This window comes from Moschus berezovskii, chromosome 19 (genome assembly GCF_049115385.1).
Source record: "Moschus berezovskii isolate FMDL1 chromosome 19, NW_MosBer_1.0, whole genome shotgun sequence".
NCBI lineage: Eukaryota > Metazoa > Chordata > Mammalia > Artiodactyla > Moschidae > Moschus > Moschus berezovskii.
The window spans coordinates 64,545,719-64,573,410 of NC_142478.1; the positions used below are offsets into that span (position 1 = coordinate 64,545,719).

Consider the following 27,692-nt stretch of genomic DNA (forward strand, 5'->3'; position numbering starts at 1 on the left):
TGACACTGTTTCCACTGTTTTTCCGTCTATTTCCCATGAAGTGATGGGACCAGATGCCATGATCTTTGTTTTCTGAATGTTGAGCTTCAAGCCAACCTTTTCACTCTCCTCTTTCACTTTCATCAAGAGGCTTTTGAGTTCCTCTTCACTTTCTGCCATAAGGGTAGTGTCATCTGCATATCTGAGGTTATTGATATTTCTCCCAGCAATCTTGATTCCAGCTTGTGCTTCTTCCAGCCCAGCGTTCCTCATGATGTACTCTGCATATAAGTTAAATAAGCAAGGTGACAATATACAGCCTTGACGTATACCTTTTCCTATGGCATCACCGACTCTGTGGACATGAGTTTGAGTGAACTCCGGGAGTTGGTGATGGACAGGGACGCCTGGTGTGCTGTAATTCATGGGGTCGCGGAGAGTCGGACACGACTGAGTGACTGAACTGAACTGAACTAACCTGTTGGTGGATTTCTTTCTCATGACGCCTGTGTGGGGTGGACTGGTTGGACAAGATAGGAACGTCTAAGTAGGTGCTATTGTTTTGGGTCCTAATGTATTGTGCCTCTTTCCGGGAGCACACGTTTTTGCAAAAGTATGGACCACATCTTTCCTGTACATACCCTGGACACCTAATAAACAGACACATGTGAAGTAAGGGATCTGGGAGTGAGTCACCAGGTTCTCCAAACACCCAAGAGACTCTGTTATATATTAACCAGCCTGTGGAAACCACTGGGTTGACCAGAAGACCCATCCCCACATGATCAGGTCTGGAATAGGCCAGGTGGATCCTGGCATCTGCTTCCTTTAGGAGGAGCCAGCCTGGGGCATGTCTTTGGTTTCTGCTTTCAAAATTCTCAAGGGCCCTCACATGGCCCATAATTTCTATATCAGCCCATGTCCCGCCTTCCCCTACCTCTGAACTCACCCACCACCACTCCACCACTCGTAGGCTGCCTTTCCCTCTTGCTAATCTCTCTTTTTGTTAGACTAGGTTTTTATTTATTTATTTTTCTTATCCTTTTAGCTCTTGCTGGAAACCAACTCAGGCAGAGCCATTGTGCTCAGCACCGGCTAATGGCCTGGAGCTGCTCCAAGCTGCCGGATGCGTTGGCTTTCACTCGTGGGTGGTCGTCAACAAGCATGATGCCTTCTCTCTGACACCCCAGGGTCCCCTCTTGCCAGCTGTGCTGTTTGCACTTGGCTGGCCTGCCTTGCTGCGAATGGCAGCTTGTACTGCGCACCCTGGAGCCTGTCTGGTTGCTTCCATGGGGCTCAGACTTTCTCAGTCACAGACCTTGCTCAGCCTTGAGGCCAGTTGACCTGTTTGCTTTTGCTGCCTGTTTCATTTTGGAGCTCTGACACTGTCCTGGGGTGGCCAGGAGCTCCCCAGTCTGAAGACAGGGAAAGGGCTTGGGAGAATCCTCAGGTGGTTAGAAATGTGTATGCATTGGTGGAGTGGTAATATGGGCTGATACTCTAGTGCATTCTGACATTCTTCAGAGTCTCTTGGTCTGCAGCAAAGGATGGGGTTGAATTTCCAGTGTCCTGTCTTAGCAACTGTGCAACCTTGAATGAGGAGCTAAGCTTCGGTTTCTCCCTGAGTTTGTTTCTTCGTCAGTAAAATGGGGATAAAAACATCTCCATTCAGGGTTGACATAGGAAATTTCAGGTAAAATTCCATGTACCAACTCAGTAAGTGGAAAAACTCTTAACTCAACAGTAAAGTGTCAGGGTTTCATTTTCAACAAAGCGATGATGTCCCTCATTGAGCCTATGAGTAGGTAATTTCGGGTCTCTCTGAGTGGATGACTGAGCTCGCCCTTCCTGTTATTGCATTCCTCTAAGGAGTGGTGATTGGGGTTTGGATTTTCTTAGGGATTCTGTTGTGGCGAATGGGGAACTGTATGTTAACTTCCTCGACTGTCAGGTGCACCGCAGGGACGTGTTACCTCAAGCGACTCCACCTCCTGCCTGCTCTTTCGGATGGCTTTTTGGCCTTTATTGTATTTTTCTTTATTCACGCTGCCCCTTTTTTAAAAAAATCAGTTATTTACTTACTTGTCTAGCTGGGTCTCTGTTACGGCACACGCGATCTTCCTTGCATCTTGCAGGATCTTTCTCTGAGGCACACGGACTCTCTAGTTGTGGTTCATGGGTTCAGTAGTTGCGGCCGCAGGCTTGTTTGCTCCTTCAGGATCCTAGTTCGCCAACCAGGGATCAAACCCACGTCCCCTGCATTGCGAGGTGGAGTCTTAACCACTGGACCGCCAGGGAAGTCCCCACGATGCCTCTTCTGAACTGTTTTCCCCACTCGGTGGAAAGGGAAACTGAAGAAGAGGAAGAGAAGGCTGAGCCCAGGGCCTGGCCACTGACCACTCAGACTCTGAGGCCCTGCCGGCTTCCTTGGGAGCAGCGCCAACCAGCCCAACCCAGGTCCCTGGAGAAGTGACGTGCCCAGGCCATCACACTGTCTGCAGGACGTAGACTTCCTCCCAGCTGTCACACCGCCAAGGAGCTCTGTGTCTCCCGGCTGGCCACTTTGTCCCTTGTTGCTGCTCTTCTGAGCATAGCCTCCTGCTCACAGCAGATCCAGATGCTGGGGTGTGGCCAGTGGTCATGGGATCCGGGTCTAGCCAGTCCCCCAAGTGTTCCCAGTCAGGGGCTAGAGCAGACCTCTGATCAGTACCCCAAGTAGAGAGGGATACACAGCCAGGCTTGTTCCTCTGAGCACTGCTCATCCGCTGACCCCCTGCAGAGGCCCAGGGAGCCCCAGCTTGCAGTAAATAATGCCTTTGTTTCCATTAAAAAAATTTTTTTTCAGTGGGGCTTCCCAGGTAACTCAATGGTAAAGAATCCACCTGCCAATGCAGGAGATGCAGGTTTGACCCCTGGGTTGGGAAGATCTCCTGGAGAAGGAAATGGCAACCCACTCCAGTATTCTTTCCTGGAAAATTCCATGGACAGAGGAGCCTGGCAGGCTCCAGTCCGTGGGCTCGCAAAGGGTTGCTGGACATGACTGAGCAACTAAACAGCAACCACAGATTACAATTTCAGAGCTGTCTGTCAAAGCTTCCTCCAACCTAGTAATTTGTTGAGACGCGTGAAAACAAAGTTTCAGAAAAGTAAAAAATTCTTCAGTGGGTAAGCACACACTTTTTTAAAAATAGAAGCCTCATTTTATTTTACTTTTACTTATTGTTAATATTTTTTGGCCACACCACACAGCATGTGGGATTTTAGTTCCCTGACCAGGGGTCAAACCCGCACCCCCTGCATTGGAAGTGCCGAGTTTTAACCTCTGGACTGCCAGGGAAGTCCGCCTTTGTCTCCATTTGCTCCTATTCTGCTCCTGGCCCCACCCCTGTGCATTTCACAATTAGCGTTTCCAGCGCTTCCAAGTGAATGCAGGACAGATGTTCACACAGGTGCTACACTCTTCCTTGGATAAACACAGTGGAGTTTGCATGTTTTTCTGTGTGTGTCTGTGTGTGAGTGAGTGTGTGTGTGTGAGAGAGAGAGAAGCGTACATCTTTGAGATGGATGGAGCCTTTACAGATGTTTTCTCAAAGCATCCCGTACACTTTGCACATGGTAGGTGCTCAATAATTGCTTTGTGATGAGCTTCCAGTGGGAGTCAAGCCTTCTGTTTCATAATAAACCCAGTGGCCCAGGCGTAGGAAGTACGGTTCCTGTTGTATCTGCTGGCATCTGGCAAACCCCTCCCTCTGTCTCTGCCTCAGCAAAGGGTGGTGGTGGGCTGTGTAGCAGCGGCCAGAGGAGGTTTTCTCCATAGGCAGGTGGTGAGGACCATCAGACAATGGAAGTGACCCCGGGGGGCTCCTGGGGAGTTAACTGCTCTGTCAATGTGAAGTCACCATGGCTCCCCTGGGGAAAGGGCCCTGCCTTTTTGCCTGTGCAGAATATAGACAGAGTTACTGTGAAACCAAGACAGCCTGACTGGCCTGCATATCTCTGCTCATCCCAACTAGTCCAGCTGCTCTCTGTTAAAACCCAGCGGCTCAAGTCCAGTCCCCTGCTTACAGCCTGCCCGCTGCTCCTGCTTCACAAAGGAGCCAGTCCGCTGGGCTCGAACCCAGCCTGGCCACTTCTCGCTCTGTGACCTTGGGAAAATCACTTAGCCTCTCTGGGCCTTAGTTTTCTCCCTTCTGGAAACTGGAGATAGTAATAGTCTCTGGTTCATGGGGCTTTTTTATACCCAGGGGAATTAACAAGGGTAAAGCACTGAGTGTGAACTGTTATTCTTGCCCTCATTTGTACGTATCAGCCTTATTTCTCTGGTCCTTTAAGCTTCAGAATTACTGAAACCTCTGCAGTTTCCCATGAATGGAAGAGCCTGGTGGGCTACAATCCATGGGGTCGCAAGAGTAGGACACAGTTTGGCGACTCAACCACCACCACCGCACTTCCCAAACGTGTCCTGCTATTTCCTTTTCTGTGCTTTACGCATGACCTTCCTGTTTCTGGAAGGTAGCCCTCACCCCATGCCCAGCCCTTTTTGGAACACCTTTTCATCCTTCAACCAGCACGGATAAGGCCCCTGAGTCTCTCGCTGTCTGCCTCTTCCCTCCAGCCCTTGTGGATGGTAGTTGCGGTCACATCATTTTCTAGGCTGCTGTAACAAATGCCTTTGATGCCCCCAGAATCATCCCTTCTTTTGCCTCCTGACTGTGAGCTCCTTGAAGACAAAGCCCACGGTTTTTTTGTTCAAATCCAGCACCTAACCTAGTGCCTGGTATACAGTAGGTGAGGAATAAATGTCTCCTCCCGTGAAACCACATTTATCTGCATCTAGAAGGTCAGCCTTTTAAAAACGTTTTTCCCCCTCCCTTTTTCTCTCCCAAATAACCACATGATTTATTAAGACCAGAGACTTGCTCTCAAGGTTTCGTTTGCAGCCTCAGTATGCGAGTGCCCTGAGTGGCCAGTTGGGGGGTGGGCCCCTGGGACTGCCAATGCTACCCTAAATTACCAAGGGGTGCTTATCTTCCTGTCCCCTGCCAAGAGTCTGCCATTTCTAATCTTCACCCCTGCTGCCTTTTTACCTCCTCTGTCTACAGCCGCTGCTCTCAACTTTCTCACCAGCTCCATGCCCTTCCATGGCAGGCCTTGTGTATCTACAGGGAATCCCCCTGAATTTGGCCACTTAGGTCCCTGTGAGCTGGCTGGAAACAAAATTGGAGGTGGCACAGGCCGTAATGCTGGCTGCTTCCAAACCAGGGCTGCCTCCTTCTAGAGCAGTGCCTGACCAAGTACTGGCCTGGGTGAGCCTTTCATCTTTCTTTTCCTCCTCTGGCTAAAGCCTTTGGCAGGACAAGGTTTGGGCCTGAGGCCAGCGATTCAACTGGAAGGGCCGTGTGCCAGCTCTTGCCTTTCTGGAGGTCGGTCTATAGCCTGGGGTTCTGCCAGGGTTCACAGCCTTTCCTAACATGACTGGGTGACTCGGGTCTGCCTCCCACACCATTGTGCAGTCACCAGCAGAGGAAGCTTGAGCAGAAGCAAACACACGCTCTGCTGTCTTTTGGCATGGTGTCTTTTGCCCAATTTTTATCCAAGGGTCCTTTAAAGAGCCTACACGGAAGCAGGGTGGCAACGGCGTGCCTGGAAAACTCATCAGTGCCACTCAGGTTGATTTTCCTCTCCTCTTTAAGCTTTTTTCTCCCCCCCATGGAGTGGAGCTCTCAGCGACAACTGGCAGATGGTTGGACGATGGCTCATTGTCATTCTGGTGGGCACCAGTTTTCGGAGGGCTCGGAGCGCTTTGTGGGTTTTTACATTCATCTCTGAGATGCCAAGAGCACAGTTGGCACAGGTCCCGGTTAATGGATGAAGAAGCTGAGCCTCTGGGGATTAAGATCGTGAACCAGGGGCGGGGAGGGGCATAGATGGGAGAGAACTTGGATGTTCAGGGCTACATAATTATATTTTTTTTTAATTTGGCTATGCTGGGTCTTAGAGTTGTGCCACGCAGGATATTTAGTTGAGGCATGTGGGATCTAGTTCCCTGACCCCTGCTTTGGGAGCACAAGTCTTAACCTCTGAACCACCAGGGAAGTCTCGGGGCTATGTTCTGTCTTGAAGAGGATGTGCATGGTATATGCGTGCCTGTGTGTGTGTGTGTGTGTGAGAGAGAGAGAGAGAGAGAGAGAGAAGGGTCGGGGGTGGGCGGAAATGCATGAGGTTGAGTACATGTAAGAGAAGGAGAATAAAAGGAACAGGATTGAAAGAGAGGGACTTCAGTATAAATCTGCGAAAGAACTGTCCCCGCCTCACATCCTTTCTGCTCAGAGCTGCCTCCCATGAGGAGCTCATATGCCTTTTATCCAAAGCACCCTCTTGCCCAGGCCCCCAAGGAAGGCCCCAGTGGCCTACCCAGCCCTAGCGGACCCTGCGCTTGCTGGATGTTGGGGGGGGGGTCACAAAAGCCCTCCGTTCCCACCCGTCCTTTCCTGTCCTCCCTGGCGCGGCTTTACAGCCAGCATATGGAAACTGTTTCTGTTTACCCAGAGCCACCTCCATGCTGCTGCACACTGTGCTCCAGCTAACGGAAACCTTGGATTCCCCTCAGGGTCGTTTGAGAGGCCGCATGCAAAGCCGCCAGCTGTTTTGCAGGGAGTGTCTGGGCCCTGTTACATCAGCGTGGTGGAAGCATTACCATCTGTGCAAACAGGTCATCCTGGTTTATCTGCCTGTCCTCTGTGTGGGGACCGCCTCTCCCACTTGGAGGCAGCTTTTGTTGTTGTGGTTGTAGTTATGCTGTTTTGTATTCCACTGCCTACCAGTTCAGCCGTTTTCTTTCTGTTCCTTATTCTCCACGTTTGGCTCCCTGGGCTGATTGCCAGGATGTAGGGAGGGGAGTTTAGGAGTAGGTGTTGCTTAAATGTTTAGTGGCGAAGGTCGGCGGGGCCTGAAAAGGCTGCAGACCGGCTTTACAGGAGAGCTCTTTGCCCAGGACACCCTGAGTACAGAGCAAAGAGTTTTTCTCTTCAGGGACTGGGGAAGGGGTGGCTTTTCCCAGAGGCGCAGAGTGGGAACTTCCAGGTTGCCAAGAGTGTTCAGCTTTCTCTGGCCCTTTTCAAACCTCCTGGGAGCGGAGAAGCTAGCCAAGAAGACTGCTGCTCCCACCCTCCTGTCCTGCTGTGTGTCTTGTTTCCCTACTTCTTTCCTCCTGCTTCCAGCCGCCTCCCAGGAAAGGTGGAAATGCAGAGGCGAGGGCCAGCTATCATCTTCCTGGAGGAGGCAGCAGAGGGCCAGCTCCCCGACGGCCCTGTGGAGAGGTCATCCCGTCTCCTCCAGCTGGGCCCTTGCGGTATGCCTTGACCTGGCCGTGGGTGAGTGTGGCACCAAAGGTGGTACCAGGATCAGAGATCAGACATGTTGATCCTTATGGGGTCTCTAATGTAATCACCGGCGTGAGGGCGGGTCCCTGATCGCAGGCTGGCGGGGACCTGGGGTACTGTATGAGAGCCCTCCAGATGGCCTTGTCTGGTCTCTCCCTGTGCAGGAGATGCCCCGAAAGTTGCATCACCCACTTTTTACGTGGAGACCCAGGGGGTGGGGGGTGGGGCACTGTTTCTCCCAGGAAGTGCAGATTCAGCCCAGGTGGTTAGGTATAGGCCAGGTCTGGGCTCCAGGTCGCCAGGGCAGGTGGGTGCTCACAGTCAGCAGGGTCTGAGGCTCCCCAGGTGTGACCTGGAGCAAATTCAGTGGGCGTAATGCAGGGACCTCCACAGCAACATGGGTACAGACCATCCCCAGGACATCGTGCTCAGCAGTGATCAGTCAGGGGACCCTGGAATTCCCGTATAACCTCACCTTCTGCTTCAGTGGAGTTCACTCCAAGGAAGCCTGCTGGATACGCGCCCCCTGTCTGAACTACAGGCCCGCAGTCTGACCTCTGACCTGCCCCCTTGCCTCAGCCCCCTCCCCCATTCTCTCTTTCACCCCTTGCCATGTTTCCTTTTGGGAGGCCGCCAACCCTCTGAGCATTCCTCATCCTCAACAAGAATGCACTTGGGGGCTGGAGGGTTTCCATTGCTTCTTTGGCCACTTCTCCAACCTGGGAAGTGGGAGGACGGGGCAGGGAATCTGGAGTTAACCCCCCTTCCCTCCTCCAAAAAAGGTGACTTCCCTGGTGGTCCAGTGGCTCTAGACTCCCATCGCAGGAGCCCCGGCTTCCATCCCTGGTCAGGGAACTAGATCCCACGTGCTGCAAACTGAGACCCTGTGCAGCCAAATAAATATACTTAAAAAAAAAGAAAGAATTAGACCCCACGGTCCCCAAGCCCCTCCTCTTGGCAGCGCAGGGAAAACGCTTCCGGTCTTGGCCGCTGGACTGCCCACCGCCTCTGAATGAAGACTGCATGTGCAAGGAGCGGGCTGGACCGTGGCTCCTGCCTTCCATGTTACCCTTTCCGTGATCCCTGAATGTGGCTCCCCAGCTGCTCCTGCCTGGAATGCAGGGGGGCTCTTGGAAGTAACCTGTGGCTTTCTTGAAACTCCCTGCTGTGGCCCTTGTCACCGAGGGCCTTTCAACCCTGTCCTTGAACCACAGTCACCAGCAGGCACTCAGGCTTTGCATCTGGAAAGCAAGCCAAGTTCTGTGTTCTGAGCAAGGGGAAGGTTGACCGATCAGAAGCAATGAACAAAGTCCTTCCCGCTGGAGGGGAGGATTCTTTGTTCTGTCTCCTCAGCTCTTTGAGTCCTGTTTCCCTTTTTCAAGGTTCTGCCTGAATTACTCTTGTGCAAAATTGCCCTCTTGCACAAATCCTCCCTAAGAAGGATCTTTGGAAAAGGCAGAGAGGTCATGTCATACCCCTTCTTACCACCCGAGGGCGCTCCCCACTGTGCTCTGGATGGTCTGCCCACCACGGTGGGTGTGCTTCTGTCATCTTTGGGGCAGCTTTCATTTCATTTCTGTTCAGATATGTGTGTGGAGCTTTTGCACATCATGCCTGGCCCTATTCTGGGCTCTGGGGATACCACAGTGACCAAGACAAAAGCCCCTGAGTTCATGGAGCGGATACTCCAGGCAGGGAAGCAGGCACCAGGCAGGCCCATGAGTTAAGTCCATGCCCCCCTCCCAGGTGGCAATGGAAGCCCAGGAGGAAGCCGGGGGCCATGTGAGGGTGCCAGGGCATGGCGGTGTGACCGGGGAGGCCAAAGGCAGCCTCTGTAAGAGGACCTTCGGGTGGACACCTGGGAGACGTGACCAGGCCAGCCATTCAAAGATCCGGGGCCAGGGCTGAGGGCACAGCAAGTGCAAAGGCCCTTAGCGGAACGGTCCAGGCCCGTCCTAGGAGGACAAGGAGGCTGGTGTGGCCAGCGTGAGGGGTGACTGGGATGAGATGGAAACAGAGATGTCTCAGATAGGGTTTCATAGGACCTGCTTCCCCCAGAGGAGGACTTCCGAGTTTTCTCAGGAGCTGGAGGCGGTGGCATGTTTGGGGCAGAGGAGTGCTGCCACCTGACTTAGGTTTCTTAAGGATTACTGTTATACTGAGCTAAAAAGTTTACTTAAAACACATGCATACACACCCCAAAGGATTTCTCTGACCGGTGTAGAGAAGAGAAGGGCAGAGAGGGGCAGGACAGGGAGCCAGACCAGCAGCAGGGTGGGGTGCCCAGTGGGGTGAGGGGCTGGGAAGGTGCAAACAGTATCTGGGGGGGTCACTCCACATGATGAATGAGGGGGGACGTGAGGGGATGAGCCTCCTGGATCCCTGGGGCATCTCCTGCCCTGGGTTTCTCTGCCTGTACTGTGTTCCGTCGTGTCTGACTCTTTGTGACCCCCATGGACGGTAGCCCGCCAGGTTCCTCTGCCCACGGGATTTCCCAGGCAGGCATACTGGAGTGGGTTGCCCTTTCCTCCTCCAAGGGATCTTCCTGACCCAGAGATTGAACCTGCATCTCTTGTATTTCCTGCATTGGCAGGTGGGTTCTTTACTAGCACCACGTGGGAAGCCAAGGTACAGCCATTCTGTTCAGCACTTGTAGGTCAAGAGAAGTATTCCCCAGCCGACCAAGACCTTCCGCCCATCCACCCGTCACTCATGGCCCTCACTGGCATATCCCAAGAGCTCTGGCCAATGGGAATGACAGTCTGTGGCAGCCCAGTCACTTATTCTCTTTGGTTTGTCTTACTCAGGGCTGCACACGGCAGTGGTTACCCTGTGGCAGACCACCATCCACATTACTCTAGTGAGGGATGACCAGAGTTTGTGGTGGGGAGACCTCTAGACAGGCGGCCAGGAGGCCCGAGTGCTAGAACTGGCTCTCTGACGGATCAGCCCTGGTACACAGGTACACTCTCCACCGTGACCTCCGTCTCCCATCTCTAAGAGATGGGCATTCAATTAAATGGTCTCTCCAACCCATTCCAGACCTGAGCATCATCCTTTCTAAGACCCCAGATCTGACTCTCATCCTTTCTAAGATGGACAGCAGAAAATCCTCCGGAGTCCATTGAGGGAAGCCCCATAGTCCATTTTTACAGTCACTAAGCCGTGTCCAACTCTTTGCAACCTGGTGGACTCTAGTGTTCCAGGCTTTCCTCTCCTCTACTATGTCCCGGAGTCTGCCCAAATTCACGTCCATTGAGTCTGTGATGCTGTCTATTTAACCATCTCATCCTTTGCTGCCCCTCCTCCTCCTGCCCTCAATCTTTCCCAGCATCAGGGTCTTTTCCAATGAGTTGGCTCTTAATATCAGTTGGCCGGAGTATTAGAGATTTAGCTTCAGCATCAGTCCTTCCAATGAATACTCAGGGTTGATTTCCTTTAGTATGGATTGGTTTGATCTCCTTGCAGTCCCTGCACTGTGGTTAAGCATGGGGATTCTCAGCATAGACCCTGCTGATCTTCTAAATGTGTGAAGCCTGGGTGAGTTCACAGGTCTCTCTGGGCTTTCTGTGCCTCATCTGTAAAATGGACACAGTAATGGTAGCTACCTCATAGGGTTATTGTGAGGATGAAATTTATAGTACTATATGTATGTATAGTGCTGAGAGTAGCCTGGCACACAGAATATGCCCTGAAAGTGTGTTTGTTATTTCAGCAAAAGCCAAATTGGTGAGGTTTGGGCTCCATGGATTTGTAGGACTGAAGTTCATTAGGGTGGGGATGAGACATGTGTGCTAAGAAAGACCCTTGCCACCCTCTCCTTGCAGCAAGGCAGCCTTGGTGGAAGGCTTCTGGCAGCCAGCAGGATCCAGGCGGCTGGGCTCTGGAGCAGTTGTGGCGGGGCTGGCCCCACGGGTAGCTCAATGTGGGGGGGGGATAACCCCCCCCATACACACGCATGAGAGGAAGGGCGGGAAGGCGCACACCGGGGGAACTCCAAGGCAGGGGCTCCCGCAGATGCTTATGTCTAGCTCGGGCTGGGAAAGTGGCACTAACGTCTCCTGCCATCTGTGCCAGCCATCACCACCCACCCCGCACCAGCACCGCTCTTTACTCTACCTAGGACTTTGTGTCCTGGGTGCCGGCCCTGCCATGCCATGTGGAGGGCATGGAGGACACAGCATATGCACCTAACATCCCAGCACCAGCCAGCTGCCTGCCTGCGTTTTTCTCCTGCTTGAGAGTCATGTTTGGACTCACGCTTCCCTGATCCATGTGAGCGGGTGGAAGAAGGTGGTTTTGACCTTCCCCTGGCTCCACCTGGGGCTCAGTTCTTTCAGAAATGGGCGTGGGGATCAGGAGTTAGGAGATCCTGGCGTTGGGAGAGCAGGACCAGAATGAGAAGTGCTGGCTGCGGTCAGATGTGATGGAACAGCTGCCATATTTTTAACTTTTCAGCCATACCTTGTCCTTTTTGGGTTTCCAATTCTTGAGAGGCATGTGTGCATGTGTGCAAAATGGCTTCAGTCATGTTCAATTCCTTGTGACCCTGTGGACTGTAGCCCGCCAGGCTCCTCTGTTCATGAAATTCTCCAGGCAAGAATACTGGAGTGGGTTGCTGTGCACTCCTCCAGGGGATCTTCCCAACCCAGGGATCGAACCCGTATCTCTTACATCTCCTGCATTGGCAGGCGGGTGTTTTACTGCTAGCCCCACCTGGGAAGCCCCTTGAGAGGCATGCAACCTACCATTAAGGAGCTAACCAGCCTAATTTGGTATCCAAGCCCTGCTTCTCACCGACTGCATGACCTCAGGAAAGTACTTAATTGAAGTGTCTTGGAGGAGAAAGGCAGGAGAACAAAGAACAGGTGGGACAAATATGCAGCAAATTGCAAGATGATATATTTAAGCCGAACCATTAGCAATTACATTAAATGTAAATAATCTAAATACTCCAATTAAAAGGCAGAGTTTTTCAAACTGGAGGAAAGAAGCGAGACCAAACTATATGCTTCCTACAGGAAACAAAGTTTACATATAAAGACACAAAGAGATTAAAAGATGGAAAAAGCTACAATAATCACTAATCCAAGGAAATAAAACTGGAGTAGATATTATAATCAGAGACAAAATTTTATATATTTATAGACTATATATATATGCATATATGTGACTCAGAATTTTTAAAAAAGAAGAAAATAACAAACAGGTAAGAGTTGGAGACACTTCAGTTAAGTTGTACAAATGGCAACTAAGCATATGGAAAGATGCTCAACATTATTAGTCTCTGAGGAAATGCAAATTAAAAGCATTGGAATTAAAACAATGCAGTAACATCACAATATTTTAGGATAGTTAAGACTTAAAGCAGTGAATATATCAATTGGTGGTGCGGAAGTGGAAGACCTAGAACTCTCATATACTGCAAGTGGGAGTGTAGAATGGTACAATCACTTTGGAAAACAGTTTGGTAGTTTTGTAAAAAGTTACATGGGTGATCTACCTGTTTCACCCCTTGGTATTTACCCCCAAGAAATGAACACCTACATCCATACCAAGTCCTGTACATGAATGTTCATAACAGCTTCATTTGAAATAGCCAAACATTGGCAATGGTCTAAATGTCCATTCATGGGACTTCCCTGGTGGTCCAGTGGCGAAGACTCCTCACTCCCAGTGCAGGGGGCCCAGGTTCCATCCCTGGTTGGGGAACCAGATCCCACATGGCACAACTAAAAATCCCAAGTGCCACAACTAAGACCCGTTGCAGCCAAATAAACAAACAGTTAAAAAAAGGCTGAGGCTTGTTTCTCGGTGCCATGGCATGTATCAGTGGACACACTTGAGTGCTGTGACAAGCCCAACTCAAAGAGGCTTAGGTATAAAAGGATCTTCGTGGGCTCAGGTTTTGGAAATGCTCTGAGGTAAATTTCAGGCACAGCTCGATCCCAGGGGTGTAACTCAGGCAGGTCTTCCCCACTTGGTGGCAGAGGCAGCCTCAAGCAGCAATAGGGAAAGAGCTCCCCAGTCCCTCCACACACACACACCCCTTTCTAAACTGGTCCTGAAGAAGTTCTAGGTTCACCCTTGTTGGCCAAACTTCGGTCTGCACCATTGGTTGAACCAAATACCTGTCTGGGGTGAGACAGGGGCAGGGTGGGGCGGGTTTTGAGGGGATCTCATTGCACTGGATCAGCTGCCAGGGGTGGAGTTGGCCAGAGCCGAAGAATTAAGGACAGAAAGTTGAGAGCGGATGCTCTTCAAAGACAGACAGGACTGAGTTACCAGAACGAAAGGGCATGGGTCTCAGCAGGGAAGAGCCACGGGTGACCCTGCACCAGGGAACAAATCCAGTTATTTTTATTTTTCTGACAAGGTAGTATATTAACATGCTTCCACAAGTCAGAAGTCATCAAAAAGATCACTCCCTCTGAGTGACTTCTACCCTGTTCGCTCCATCCATTGTAGGTAATCAATTTCATCAAGTTCTAATTTATTCTTCCTATTTCTTCCATTAAGATAAATAGATATCTCTTTGCTTTCTTGTTTTTTCCCTTATTTACACAAACGATAGTATTGGGTGTGTGCTCTTTTTATACTTGCTTTTTTCACCTAATAGGAGAAAGAAAAATTTAATTGAAGTAAGATTGATATCCAACATGATATGTTTCAGGTCTATAATATAGTGATTCACAGTTTTTAAAGGTTATGCTCCTTTTATAGTTATAAAATGTTCCTTTGCTGCACAATATATCCTTGTAGTTTATTTATTTTACCCAGTAGTCTGTACCTCTTAATCCCCTCCCCCCACCTTGCCGCTCCCCCTCTCTCTCCCCGTAGAAACCACTACTTTATTCTCTGTATCTATGAGTTTGTTTTGTTGTTGTATTCACTAGTTTGCTTTAGTTTTAAGATTCCACACATAAGTGATCTCATAACAGTATTTCTCTTTCTGATTTATTTCACTCAGCATAATACCCTCCAGGTCCATCCACATTGCAAAAACATTTTTGCTAGACATACTATTCTTGCTCTGGTTAGTATTGGAGTTGGCCAAAAGGGTTATTTGGTTTTTTTGCCAAAATATGTTACCCGAACGACCTTTTCAGCCAACCTAATACACGGGATCATGTGTAGACTTGTGTGTGCTTAGTCGCACCATCGTGTCTGACTCTTTGCGACCCCGTGGACTGTAGCCCGCCAGGCTCCTCTGACCATGGGGATTCTCCAGGCAAGAATACTGGAGTGGGTTGCCATGCCCTCCATCAGGGGATCTTCACAACCCAGGGACTGACCCCAGGTCTCTTGCATTGCGGGTGGATTTTTTACCTCCTGAGCCACCAGGAAGCCCAAGTGTATACAAGGGGGTGTTGACATATAATAGGATATGAGTGAGAGCATGTGAATGACTGCCAGCCTTCTCTCTGGTGAATGGCGTCTTTTTATTCTCTCAAACCTGGGTTGCAAGTGAATCTCCTCTTGCAGATGGAGGCAAATATACCGTCCACGACTCCCAGGCCCCCAGTCTGAGCTTAGAGGGCGAGAACTCCCACTCCAGCCCCACCGGACATGACTGGGAGATGAATTATCAAGAGGCAGCAATCTACCTCCAGGTGAGTATCTCCTGGGCAGCACCGGGCCCTTCTTGCCACGCGTTGGTGGAGTCAGGGAGCCAGACTCTGTTGGATGCATGCCCAGAAATCTAGTTCTGGGTTTAGTGCTCCATGTGTGAGCTTCTCGTTTCATAAGATCACGCCGGGAGAGCCACCCTGACTGTGCCTGTGGGCTTATTCCTAGGACCCCCAGTGTGTGGCCCTGCCTGCCCCCAGGTTCCCCTAGTCTGTCCATTTGGCCTCCCCCTGCCCTGCTCCCTCTTCTGGAGAGGCTGGTTCTCGGGAGGAATTCTTCTTTTATCTGCTGAGTCCAGCTGACTTAGTGTGAGGAGTCTGGAGATGTTTATTCCTTCCTGTTTATCCTGCTGCTGCTTTCATATTTGCTATTCCATGCTTGGTTTTTGTTTTTGAACAAATTTTAAAGTCTTTATAATTCTGTCTGGTAAGTGTATCTTAATTTATTTAACTATCCTAATAAGGTTGGATATTTTCTTTTTATATTTCCCTTACTGTATATCATCCATTTCCCTGTTATAAATTATAATATGAGGACAATCTATGTCTTCAGCTGTTTCTCTCTTTTTCTCTTTAATATTGAGGATTATTTTGTTAGGAAACACTCCAAGAAGTAGAATCAGTGGGCTGAAGGAATCGACATTTTTTAGGGCCCTTGGTATATAGTATTGAATACTCTCCAAAGGGAATATTGCCTGTTGACTGCTAATCTCACTGTCTGTGGCATTTTCACCTTAATCTTGTCATTTTTGTCATTATAAGATTTCAGCTTCTGCTGAAGTTTCAGCATTGAGTAAGTGTTTGGGTGAGGAAATGGGATTTTTCTTAAGTTCATTTGAATGACCACTTTCCCCTAATCCTTTTTTTCTTTGAAGCAGCTCTCCCTTGTAAGTATTTGCTTTGCTATTTTCAAAGAAAATTTAATGAAATTCAGATACTTATTTGATAGCTGTTCGGGTGTCTGTGTGTTTCTCATGTTTTATGGCTATACTCCTCAAGGAATGTGTTCTGATTCAGGTTAAGGCAGAAATGATTCAGGTTAAGTAGAAATGTTTTAGGGAGATTTTAGCAAGCTTGGGCATGCCTGTTGACGTGGCAGGATCACCCTCTACACTGTCACCCTCTCCAAGGTTGAACAGGCGCTAGATGCGAGGCCAGGATGGATCAGAATACGGAATTAGAATCGCTGCTTGGTAATTCCTTCTTTCCTTAAGCAGGTGAGAACATTAGTAATAAAAATGGCTATCATCAAATAATAAATGCTGGAGAGGGTGTGGAGGAAAGGGAACTCTCCTACACTGTTGGTGGGAATGTAAATTGGTACAGACATTAAGGAAAACAGTATGTAAGTGTCTTAAAAAACTAAAAATAGAGCTACTATATGATCCAGCAATCCCACTTCAGGATATATATTTGGGAAAAAACCTTCTAATTCAAAAAGATACGTGCACCTCAGTGTTTATAGTAGCACTGTTTACTATGGCCAAGGCATAGAGACAACCCAGGAACCCAAGTGCCCCTCAACAGACAATTGATATAAGAAGATGTGGTATATAATACACACACACACATATATGAGGAGTGGAATATTACTCAGCCATAATAAAGAATGAAATATTGCCATGTGCCATAGTGTGGCTAGACCTAGAGAATAGTATACTAAGTGAAGTAAGTCAGCTAGAGAAAGAGAAATATCATATAACTTCTAAGTGGAATCTAAAAAATAATACAAATGAATCTGTATACCAAAAAAAGACTAAGTTAAGTATGTACTTGCTGATCTTTCTAACAACCTTACCTAGCAGTTTGGTCATCTCCCAGTTCATACACCTGAGACTCCCAGGGGCTAGTGAGTCCAAAGCCAGCCAGATAGTAAACTGCCAAGCTTGGATTTAAACCATGTCCATCCAGCCTCCAAATGATGTTCTTTCTTCTCTACGTGGTGGCCACATTTCTGTACCTGACCCCATGTAGTCACTCAAAAATGGGCCATGTCTTTGGGGGAAAAGAGGCTACAGAACAGAAGGTATCATATGGTGACTTTTAATATATGTTATATATAATTTTATATGTGTCTATGTATGCACAGATACCCATTCACATCTGGAAAGTTGTCAGAATATTAAAGGTGATTATTTTTAGCTGATGGAATTTTTACTACCTTATAATTTTGTGTATTACTTGAATTTTTTTTTCTTACAAAAAGATGCATCCTCTTATGAAATTGAAACTAAAAGCAGAACTTGGATCCCCGCGGACAGTAGTTTCTGGCTGTGGAGGATGGTGTTAGTGGGTGTCCGATAGCTGTTTTCGCACTTGCGGATGGGCTGCCGCACAACCCCTGAGCCAAGGTGTTGGTGTGCTTGGGTAACTGGCCCCTCACTGCTTTGAGGCTATCTGGTGCTTGCGGTTTCCTCTCTTCTTAAATTTTACGTGTTAACTCACTCACCCACAGGAGCTGTGTGCTCGGAGCTCCTGTTGCCTCCAAGACTGTCCTAGTTTTCTTTGTGGACTTCTGCCCCAGGGAGCAGAGATTAAAGGCCTGGAAGTCACGTACAACTGGCCTGCCTTCCTATTTTTCCTAATCATAAATTTCCTAGTTCATGATCAGCAGCTAGGAAATAAGGCCAGTGTTCTCCTGAGTACATGCATGCTCAGTCGTGTCCGACTCTTTGTGACCCCGTGGACTGTAGCCCACCAGGCTCCTCTGTCCTTGGGATTTTTCAGGCAAGAATACTGGAGTGGGGTTGCCATTTCCTCCTCCAGGGGACCTTCCCAACCCAGGGATCGAACCCAGGTTTTTTGCGTCTCCAACATTGGCAGGTGGATTCTTTACCACTCTGCCACCTGGGAAGCCTTAGCATCTGGGTCAGGATAGAGACTCAGATCCTATTTCACTCCGTCCTTGCTGGGGAAAGCCTCATCTTGCATCTGCCCTGAGACAATTCCAAGTCCCCAAGGTCAGATTTGAGAGCTCCATGTCAGTGGTTTCCTCTTGCCAGACCTTCATCCCTGGCTACCTGTTGGAAGAAATTACCCGAGAGTTGCATTTTCTAGAAGTCCAAGCCAGAAGCTTCCCAGGCAACCATGTGGCTGGGGTGGTGGTGGTGAAAACCAGAGCCCGGCACCGATCACAGGATGGGGAGTGAGGCTTGCCCAGCTTATCCTCCGTGTGACTTCCAGGATGTTTGTTCCCTGCCCTGTCGAGTCTGTGGTTTGCCTTTTATTTATTTTTTTGATCATGAAGATAGTAATGTGTCCGGCTTCAGGGAAGTGACTCGCTTGAGGTTCCACTGCGAACCACAGCCAAGGTCAGAGCTCCCAGCCACCTCCCAGCTACTGGATGGTCCTCGGGCTGGGCAGGTGCCTGGAGAGTGATCTCTTGCAGAAATGCTTCATCATGCTGCTGCTGCTGCTGCTAAGTCACTTCAGTCGTGTCCGACTCTGTGTGACCCCATAGACGGAAGCCCACCAGGCTCCCCTGTCTCTGGGATTCTCCAGGCAAGAACACCCTTCATATGATTGGTATGCTTCATCATACCAAACATCTATTAAACGCCCACTGTGTGCACCAGGCACTGTGCCAACTGAGGTCTTGACTATATCTCTTGCTCTCCCAGTTTTCTGTAACAAGCTTGGCAAGCTGAAGCCACCTCCAGCTAGCACAGGAACCCACTGGCCAGAGCTCCTTCCATGGCACCATGTGCCACCTGGTCCAGAGACACTTCTTCCTGTTATCCTGGCTTTGTAACTTTTGCAGTAATCACCGGGCATGCGTGTGTTAGTTTCACTTTTGCCAGAATAAGGGTTTATGAGAATGGTTGCATGTGGCCTTATCCCAGAAGAGCCAAATATTGGAATAGTTGAAGGTCTGCCTGCATTCTAGAACACCCGGAATGCTTTTGGAAAGGCTCTGGGTGTCCCTTCTGGGGCTCTGACCCTTTTCTCCTCTAGAGATTGGCGCCAAGGGCAAGAGCCTCTGTTCTGAGTGTTTGTGCTGAGAGTGAACGAGATAGGTTCTCCTGACTCAGCATCATTTGTGTTTAGGACCGGATAATTCTTTGTTGTGAGGGGCTGCCCTGTGCATTTTAGCAGGCTTAGCAGCATCCCTGGAACTGACCCTCTGGATGCCAGCAACACCCCCCAGGTGTGACAGCTACATGTGTCTCCAGCCCTGGAGTGGAGTCAGGGGAGGGCAGGTGGTCAACACTGCCCCCAGCTGAGAAGCACTGAAGCAAGGCAATGCATGAAAAGTAAATGCCATCTATGTGTATGCTGCTGGATGGGGTACTGAGGTGATGAAGTTGATGAGGTGGGACCTCTCTTACTTACACCTGTGCCAACCAACCCCAGGGAGGCAGTGAAGATCCCCTACCTCCCCCAGAAGGCCGATCCTAACAGGGAGGGTCATCAGCTTGTATTCTCAAGTGGACAGTTCCCCGGGCTCCATCATTTGTTTTCTGCATCATCAGCAGGAGGTCAAGAATAGATAGAACAGGGCTGCTGGGATCAGGCTGCCTGGCTCTATGGCCTTGGGTGCTACGGAAGTTCCCTGTCATTGCTGTCAAAGAAGAAGAAATGGAAGCGCTTGCCTGGAAGGCAAATTGTCGGGACTGAAAGGAATGTCCGGGTTCAGTGGAGGGCACTCAGTAGGGGTCAGCCGCTGTCTCATTACTGTTGGGGTGAAAGTGTCAAGGGGTTAGGAAATTAGGTGGAAATAGAGTCAATTGGAAGGACTGATGCTAAAGCTGAAACTGCAATACTTTGGCCACCTCATGCGACGAGTTGACTCACTGGAAAAGACTCTGATGCTGGAAAAGGTTGGGGGCAGGAGGAGAAGGGGATGACAGAGAATGAGATGGCTGGATGGCATCACCGACTCTGTGGACATGAGTTTGAGTGAACTCCGGGAGTTGGTGATGGACAGGGAGGCCTGGCGTGCTGTGATTCATGGGGTCGCAAAGAGTCGGACACGACTGAGCGACTGAACTGAACTGAGTCAATTAAGAAGTGGGGGGACTTCCCTGGTGGTCCAGTAGTTAAGAAGACTTTGCCTTCCAATGCAGGGGGTGCAGATTCCATCCCTAGCTGGGGAGCCAAGATCCCATATGCCTCATGGTCAAAAAGCAAAAAAAAAAAAAAACACCCACATAAAACAGAAGCAAAATTGTAACAGATTCAACAAAAACTTTAAAAATGTCCCCACATTCAAAAACTCTTTAAAAAGCTAAATGGGATGGGGAAAGCTGAGTAAAGCAGGATTCTGACAAAGGGGACCCTCAAGCTTTCCCCTCAGTGTTACTAACTTAAACTAAATAATAACAGGTCACCTCTTCAGGGAGTTTTCCGTGTGCCAGACGCTGCCCTAAGATTCCTGGGAGTAAGTACGGTCGATCGGTAACCCTTGGATGGTTGTAAAGGTGAAAGAACAGTTTCCATGTTATCCAGGGAGAAGGGGGCGGAGCCAGGACACAGTCATGACTAGTTTACCCCGGACCCCGAGCGCTTAACATCCCACACCTGAGAGTGCGACTTTGGTCTCAGAAGGGACCAGATGCGCCCGCTTCCCTTTGATCTCTTGCGCGTTTTATCCTTTGATTCCTCCGAGTAGTTTTGGAAAGAAGCACGTCTTTGGAGCCCCATCAGCGGCAAGGGCGAGACCTGAGGGGTGTGCTGAATTGTGAAGATAATGCTTAATGTTCCGTTCTCTCTGGCCTGAAGCTCCACCCACCTGCCAAGGGCCCACCCCTTTTCCCCGCCCACCGCACATCCCACATCCCCGGCTGCTTTTGCATCCCAGGCACCCTGCTTCGCACGGGCGCACGCACCACCGCGACTCTCGCTGTTTCAGGAAGGCGAGAATAACGACAAGTTCTTCACCCACCCCAAGAACGCCAAAGCGCTGGCGGCCTACCTCTTCGCACACAACCACCTCTTCTACCTGATGGAGCTGTCCGCGGCCTTGCTCCTGCTGCTGCTCTCCCTGTGCGAGGCTCCCGCCGTCCCTGCGCTCCGGCTGGGCATTTACGTGAGTGTCCCAGTGGCCGCGAGCCGCGGCTCTCTGGGGGCGTCGGGTGTGGGAGGGCGGGCAGAGTAACTCAAGCCTGAAAGGGAACATTCTGGAAGGGGAGACACCCCACGGATTTCAAATGGGGAGGCCCCGGGAGTAACTGGCCCACCAGTCTTGCCTGGGGTCCCCGCCCAAGGGAATGCACCACCCCCAGTCTCCCTGGGATTCCGTTCCCTTGTAACTTCCAAGGAGGGGCGGGGGACGCCCTCGGACTGCCTCACTTAGGACCTGTGGCCATGCTTTGGCTCCACGTGAACAGCATACCTGATCAGCAGTCCCGCCTGCTGTCTCCAAAGAAAAGCCATCAGGTGTGCTCACTTCTCCTACTGGGGAGTGGCTGATGACAGCGCGTCTCCTTCACACCCTGTGGCTTCAGGTCCATGCAACCCTGGAGCTGTTCGCCCTGGTGGTGGTCGTGTTTGAACTCTGCATGAAGTTGCGGTGGCTGGGCTTTCACACCTTCATCCGGCACAAAAGGACCATGGTCAAGGTGATGTGTCCATCTCTCTCCAGCATTTCCTTGTCAACTTCAAGCCTGTATCGTCAATTCAACTGCAATCCACCCCCACCCCCACCCCCGTGCGCTGCGAAGCGTAACTCTGGGTCCCAGACCTCACCATGCTTCCAGCTTTGCTCTGGGTGTCACGGTGGTGCTAACAGTCGCTAACATGATCCGGTATTTAGTTCGGGCCAAGCACCAGCATGGTGACCTTTGTGGGAAATGTGTTCCTATTCCTAGTTTACATCCAGCCAGTCACAGGAGAATGGGATCTGGATCCTGGGGAGCTGGGATTCCAAACCAGCCTGGTGTGGCCTCCACACCCATGCCCGTCAGTGCCATATTGTCCACTTTCTGTGTAGCAGAGAGAGGCATAAGTTGGGATGTGTCAGAGTGGTATTTAGCAGTGTCAGAAGTGCACACACTTGACGGGGAGGATGTGCTAAAGACCCCAGGGGCCCTCAGGGGGTAGCTTGGACCAGGGGATGGGTGGCTGTGGCCTGCAGAGTGGTGGTTTTGTTCAGCAGGTACCCTGTAATGAGCTGCTGGGAGCATCGATCACCCTGGAGCTGGTGGACTTCTCCTTGGGGCCTGCCTGATGCTGGGGGAGGGGAGAGAGGGCGAGGGAAGGGCTTCTCTGGACTCCCTCGGGGATGGGGAGGCCTGGGGGGCCAGTACCTAGCCGGCCCTCTGCCCGGGGCGGACTCAGGGGCTGACCATGCCTGGCCTCCCCCAGACCTCCGTGCTGGTGGTGCAGTTCGTGGAGGCCATCGTGGTGTTGGTGCGGCAGACGTCGCACGTGCGGGTGACCCGGGCGCTGCGCTGCATCTTCCTGGTGGACTGTCGGTACTGCGGCGGCGTCCGGCGGTAAGGCCTGGGGAGGAGCTGCTCACTCAGGTGCTCTCACGGCCCGGCCTGGCCCCCTGGGTCTGTGGTGGAGCAAGAGCCAGTGAGTCATCTAGCAGTAAGGTCCCTCCTGCACTTGGCGGGGTCACAGTCCTGATCACTTCCCTCTGCCGTTCGACCCCCGTGGAGAGGAGGGTGGTCCTTCCACTGCAGTTCAGGTCTCTATACTCCGGGTCCAGGGTGCTCTCCCATCATTACCTGTGCTTCTCTGGGGCTCCCCGTACAGTGTCTGCCCAAATACAGCCTGCAGCAGGAACTCGGTGAAGTCCACACAACTCAGCAGGCGGTCCTGACACCTCCCCTGGGACTGGGGGACTGAACTCAAAACAGGCCATTGACCTAAGTTCAAGCTGAGTTGTTTTTTTTTTTTTTTAAATGATAGTGTTTATTTTTTGTCAGTGCTGGGTCTTCATTGCTGCACGGGCTTTTCTCTAGTTGCAGTGCGAGGGCATCTCATTGCAGTGGCTTCTCTTGTTGCAGGGCGTGGGCTCTAGGCGCTCAGGCTTCAGTAGCTGTGGCTCTCCAGCTCTAGGACACAGGCTCAGTAGTTGTGGTGCGTGGGCTTAGTGGCTCTGAGGCATGTGCGATCTTCCCAGACCAGGGATTGAACCCATGTCCCCTGCATTGGCAGGTGGAGTCTTCACCACTGAGCCACCAGGGAAGCCCCGGACTGAGTTTTGAGAATCCATCTAGAAAACCTCTTGGCTGGGGTCCTGTGAATGAGAGTGGGCTAGCCATTCACTGTTGATGAAGTTGCTCAGTCACGTCTGACTCTTTGAGATCCCATGGACTATGGTCTACCAGGCTCCTCCATCCATGGAATTTTCCAGGCGAGAGTCCTAGAGTGGGTTGCCATTTCCTTCTCCAGGGGCTCTTCCGGACCCAGGGATCAAACCCAGTTCCCCCGCATTGCAGGCAGACGCTTCACCGTCTGAGCCACTGGGGAAGCCCATGGGGTCACTCTTGGTACCCCGTCCGCAAAATCGGAGACACATGTCCTTGGACTGAGTGGCCCTGAAATGTCTTCCTGCATCCCGTGCAGACTGACCGTGGCACCCGAGGCCATGCACCCGGCCTTGGCCTGCCTGCTCCATCCCTTGCAGGCACTTGCCTACTTGGGCTCAGTAAGCACCACGCCTGCCTGCCCTGGTTCTTCCCCCATCACCCACTGAGTGGAAGTCCTAGGAGATCACTGAGCATTCCGTCACAAGTCAGGGTGCGATGGAATTTAGTGTTCCAGGGGTTGGGAGCACCAGGCCCCCATCTCAACAAGGGCATCCCGCACTGAGGAGTCCCAGACTGTGCCTCCTGGGCACCCACCACCCCTCACCCCTCCTGGCCCTGTCTCTCTCCCCAGCAACCTGCGTCAGATGTTTCAGTCCCTGCCACCCTTCATGGACATCCTCCTGCTTCTCCTCTTCTTCATGATCATTTTCGCCATTCTCGGTGAGTTTTTTCCTGAGCCCCAGTACGCAGGCACTCTTTAAAAGCAAACTCATCGTTGAGAAAAAAGGCACTTTGACGGTTTTAGAAATTCGGGAAGGTTTTCAGAATGATAGAAACACTTGTGGACTCCAGCTTAGGAAATGCGGTATTGGGGAAAAAAAAAATAGAAGCCGCCTTTGTAACCTTTCTTGATCTCAGTTCCCTTTTGCTCCCAGGGGGTGCCCCCGGCCTTTATTCACGCTGATGCATGGAGATGTAGGCCATTCATTCACTACAGTGTCATGATCCAATACGTGAATATACCCATGTTTATTTATCACTTCCTCCATTGGTGGGCATTTTCCTCTATTGCAGATCACATTTCTGCGAACATTCTCTTGCCTTTCCCGGCGCACACAGGGGAGTTTCTCTACAGCATATGCCTAGGACCTTGCTGCTGCTGCTGCTGCTAAGTCGACATAGTTCAGCTTCACTAGGTGTTAAAGCAAGGTCACGCCCTTTCTAAGGGAGGAGGCCTTGCCTCTTCAGATAAGATCAAGTATTGATGCGACTCCCACATTCAGACATGGGCTTTAGACAGCAGCAGTCTCAGAACACGGCAGGGAAGCCCAAGGTCCCTTCCCTGGTGCTCAGATGGCAGAGACAGTGGAACCAAAGGGCAGTGACTCTAAGGCCCCTGCCAGTGCTGAAACCCCCGGGCCCTCGTGACACTCTGTTCCCCGAGCCATTGACTCCCACCTACCCCACCCCACTCTGGATAGAACTTCCTTGGTGTTCCGAGGGGCTGACTTCCCTTAGGGGCAGAGTTTCAGGATTTCAAGGACTCGGGAATAGCCTATTCCAAGAGGGAGGAAATTAATGGTGCCCCCACCTTGGACCCTCAGCTGCAGAGAACAGTGGGGTCCCTTTGAAGTTGTTACTTAACTGTCATGTTCTCAAAACCAAAGACTGCAAACCAGCAGTCTGGGTTCCAGACTCAGCCTATGGATGAGTTTTGTTTGGTCTGAAAGTGTTGAGCCAGCATTTTATGTTGTTTTTTATTTTTTTAAGATTTTTTTTTGATGTGGACCATTTTTTAAAGTCTTTATTGAATTTGTTACAATGTTGCTTCTGTTTATATTTTTTTTGGTTTTTTGGGCACGAGATATGTGGGATCTTAGCTGCCTGATGGGATTGAACCTGCACCCCTTCCACTGGCAGGTGAAGTCTTTAAAAAAAAAAAGTTAATTTTAATTTTTATTTAATATTTATTTTAAAATATTTGTTTATTTATTTGGCTGCTCCAAGTCTTAGTTGCGGCTTTTGTGATCTAGTTCCCTGACCAGGGATCCAACCTGGTCCTCTGCATTGGGAGCTGAGTCTTGGCCACTGGACCACCAGGGAAGTCCCTTGAGCCAGCATTTTTAAAATTCGAGTTTTTAACATGAAAATACAGATTTCCATTTAAAAAATCTTAAATTTTTTTAAACTTCCACTTTTTAAGAAAATTGACATGTAATTGATATAACACTGTATTAGTTTCAGGTATAGAGCATAGTGATTTATTATGTACATACTGCAGAATGATCTGGTTAACAAAATCATATTTATACATATGCATAGTTTTTTTTTTCCCTTCTAATGAGAACTTTTAAGATCTGCTGTCCTATCAACTTTCAAACACACAATGATGGTATCATTAACTAGAGTCACTGTGTTGGACGTCCAGCCTTTGTGTTTTTTGGCTGCACTATACAGCACATAGGATCTTAATTCCCTGACCAGGGATCAAAGCACAGACCCCTGCAGTGGAAGCACAGAGTCCTAATCGCTGGACCACCAGGAAGGTCCTCAACTAGCCTTTTTTAATAATAGCTTCAGTGGTGCTTGGATCACACTCCTGAATGGCAGCAGTTACCTGGTGCCTTCAGACAGAGCATGTGTTGTGCTCTGCTGTGGTCCCCACCACTCACTGTGCTTTCCCTCTGCCCACTGCACTCATTTACATTTATCAGTATTGACATCTGGGTTTGGGACTTCTGCTCTAACCTACGTTTCCCACTACCTTCTTCTAGGTTTCTACTTATTCTCCCCTAATCCTTCAGACCCCGTAAGTAATCAGCATGTTTGTCTGCGTCTTCCTGTATGTGGGGCCTTTTCACTTCAGGCCAGGTGGCTGGACTGACCTCCCCCCGCCAGCCGTATTAGGAAGGGATGCCCTGCTTGGTTTCTCATCATCGCTTATGGCACCTGAACGTTCATTTCCCTCTTCGAGCGCCAAGGGGATCCCCTGTCCTGTCGTTGAGAGGGATGTTTCCAAGATCAGATCTGGAACAATGAAACATTTTGGCAGAGGAGTGGTGGAGGAGAGCCCAGCTCATTGTGCAAAACATGTGATTCTCTGGGAGACAAGTCCCAAGGCCAGGTGTCTGCTTCTGCCAGAAGCACTGAGCTCAGGAAGGAGGCAGCCTTGGACTCCGAGTTTGCTTGTTCCTCTGCCATCCTTAAGGGATCCCGCAGGAGGAGGAAGGGGTGGGTGGGTGGGGTGGGGGAGGGTAGGGCTCTGGAGATGACCCACTGCACACAGCCTGTTCCCAGTGGTGTGTGCCCTCGGCCTGGCACCCACGTGTCCTCTGGCCCTCCTGTCCCCACAGTACTTCAGCACCCTGGAGAACAGCATCGTCAGTCTGTTTGTCCTTCTGACCACCGCCAAGTAAGTTTGGGCTCTGCCTTGGCTTCTGCCTGCCCTCTGGTAGTGCCCAGGGTTGTCTCTTCTTTTCAGCCAAGAGTATTCCAGGTCTTGGCTCAGACAGGTGCTCAGGGCCACCATGAGGGATGGGAGTGGCCTGGTGAGCTGAGAGTAGGGGAGGGGTGTGTGGTGGGGAAGGCAAAAAGAGGGACGTCCTTAGAGAAAGCAGAGACTGGCAGACATGGGCCTTGCAGGTAACACTCTGCAAATACAGCTTCCCAGATGTGATGATGCCTTCCTACTCCCGGAACCCCTGGTCCTGCGTCTTCTTCATCGTGTACCTCTCCATCGAGCTGTACTTTATCATGAACCTGGTGAGTGGCCTTGGCTTGTGCTCTGTGGACCAGCCCCAGCCATCGCTGTGCTGGGCATTATGTGGATAAAGTAGGGGTGGCCATCCGCCTCCCAGGGCGGAACATAGGGGAAGGAAGTCCTAGACCCTAGTCAGGTGTGGTGTGACTAGGAATTCCCTGTCAGGACTTGAGTTCAGCTGGTCACGAGCAGTAACTAGCCTCTCCGGGTTAGTGCTGCTGCTGCTGCTAGAGCTCGTCCTTCGTTCATTCACTTGTTCAATTTGACTGCCCTGGGTGGGTCTTCATTTTGGTGTGTGGGATCTTTAGTTGTGGCATTTGGGATCTAGTTTCCTGACCAGGGATCGAACCCAGGCCCCCTGCATTAGGAGCACAGAGTCTTAACCACTGGACCACCAAGGAAGTCCCAGAGCTGGAGTTTAAACCAAAACTACCCTGGAACTTTTTCCTTCTCACGGCAAACATATAATAATTGGAAAAGTTGACACTTGTGAAGCCTTCGTCAGGTATTATGCCAAATGCTTTATCGGTTCAGTTCAGTCGCTCAGTCGTGTCCCACTCTTTGCGACCCCATGAATCACAGCACGCCAGGCCTCCCTGTCAATCACCAACTCCCGGAGTTCACTCAAACTCATGTCCACAGAGTTGGTGATGCCATCCAGCCATCTCATTCTCTGTCGTCCCCTTCTCCTCCTGCCCTCAATCCCTCCCAGCATCAGAGTCTTTTCCAGTGAGTCAACTCA

At 50.5% G+C, this 27,692-nt stretch overlaps 1 protein-coding gene and 1 non-coding gene across 7 annotated transcripts in view; one reads left to right on the plus strand and one right to left on the minus strand.

Annotated features, from left to right (window-relative positions):
• Positions 1 to 27,692, plus strand: part of TPCN1 (two pore segment channel 1) — a 59,840-nt gene that overhangs the window by 13,189 nt on the left and 18,959 nt on the right. For 3 of the 6 annotated variants that reach the window (XM_055404417.2, XM_055404416.2, XM_055404418.2), the window contains 8 exons: positions 14,847 to 14,974; positions 20,841 to 21,017; positions 21,436 to 21,549; positions 22,295 to 22,425; positions 23,822 to 23,910; positions 25,965 to 25,999; positions 26,544 to 26,602; positions 26,853 to 26,952. In XM_055404417.2, the coding sequence (XP_055260392.2) occupies positions 14,847 to 14,974; positions 20,841 to 21,017; positions 21,436 to 21,549; positions 22,295 to 22,425; positions 23,822 to 23,910; positions 25,965 to 25,999; positions 26,544 to 26,602; positions 26,853 to 26,952 (833 nt within the window). Of the gene's footprint in view, positions 1 to 14,846; positions 14,975 to 15,020; positions 20,370 to 20,840; positions 21,018 to 21,435; positions 21,550 to 22,294; positions 22,426 to 23,821; positions 23,911 to 25,964; positions 26,000 to 26,543; positions 26,603 to 26,852; positions 26,953 to 27,692 lie in introns of those variants that run through there. The other 3 variants (XM_055404419.2, XM_055404420.2, XM_088828218.1) reach the window with 3 other exon arrangements.
• TRNAR-CCU (transfer RNA arginine (anticodon CCU)) lies at positions 27,279 to 27,351 on the minus strand. The gene has a single exon. It is a non-coding gene; the product is annotated as a tRNA-Arg (tRNA).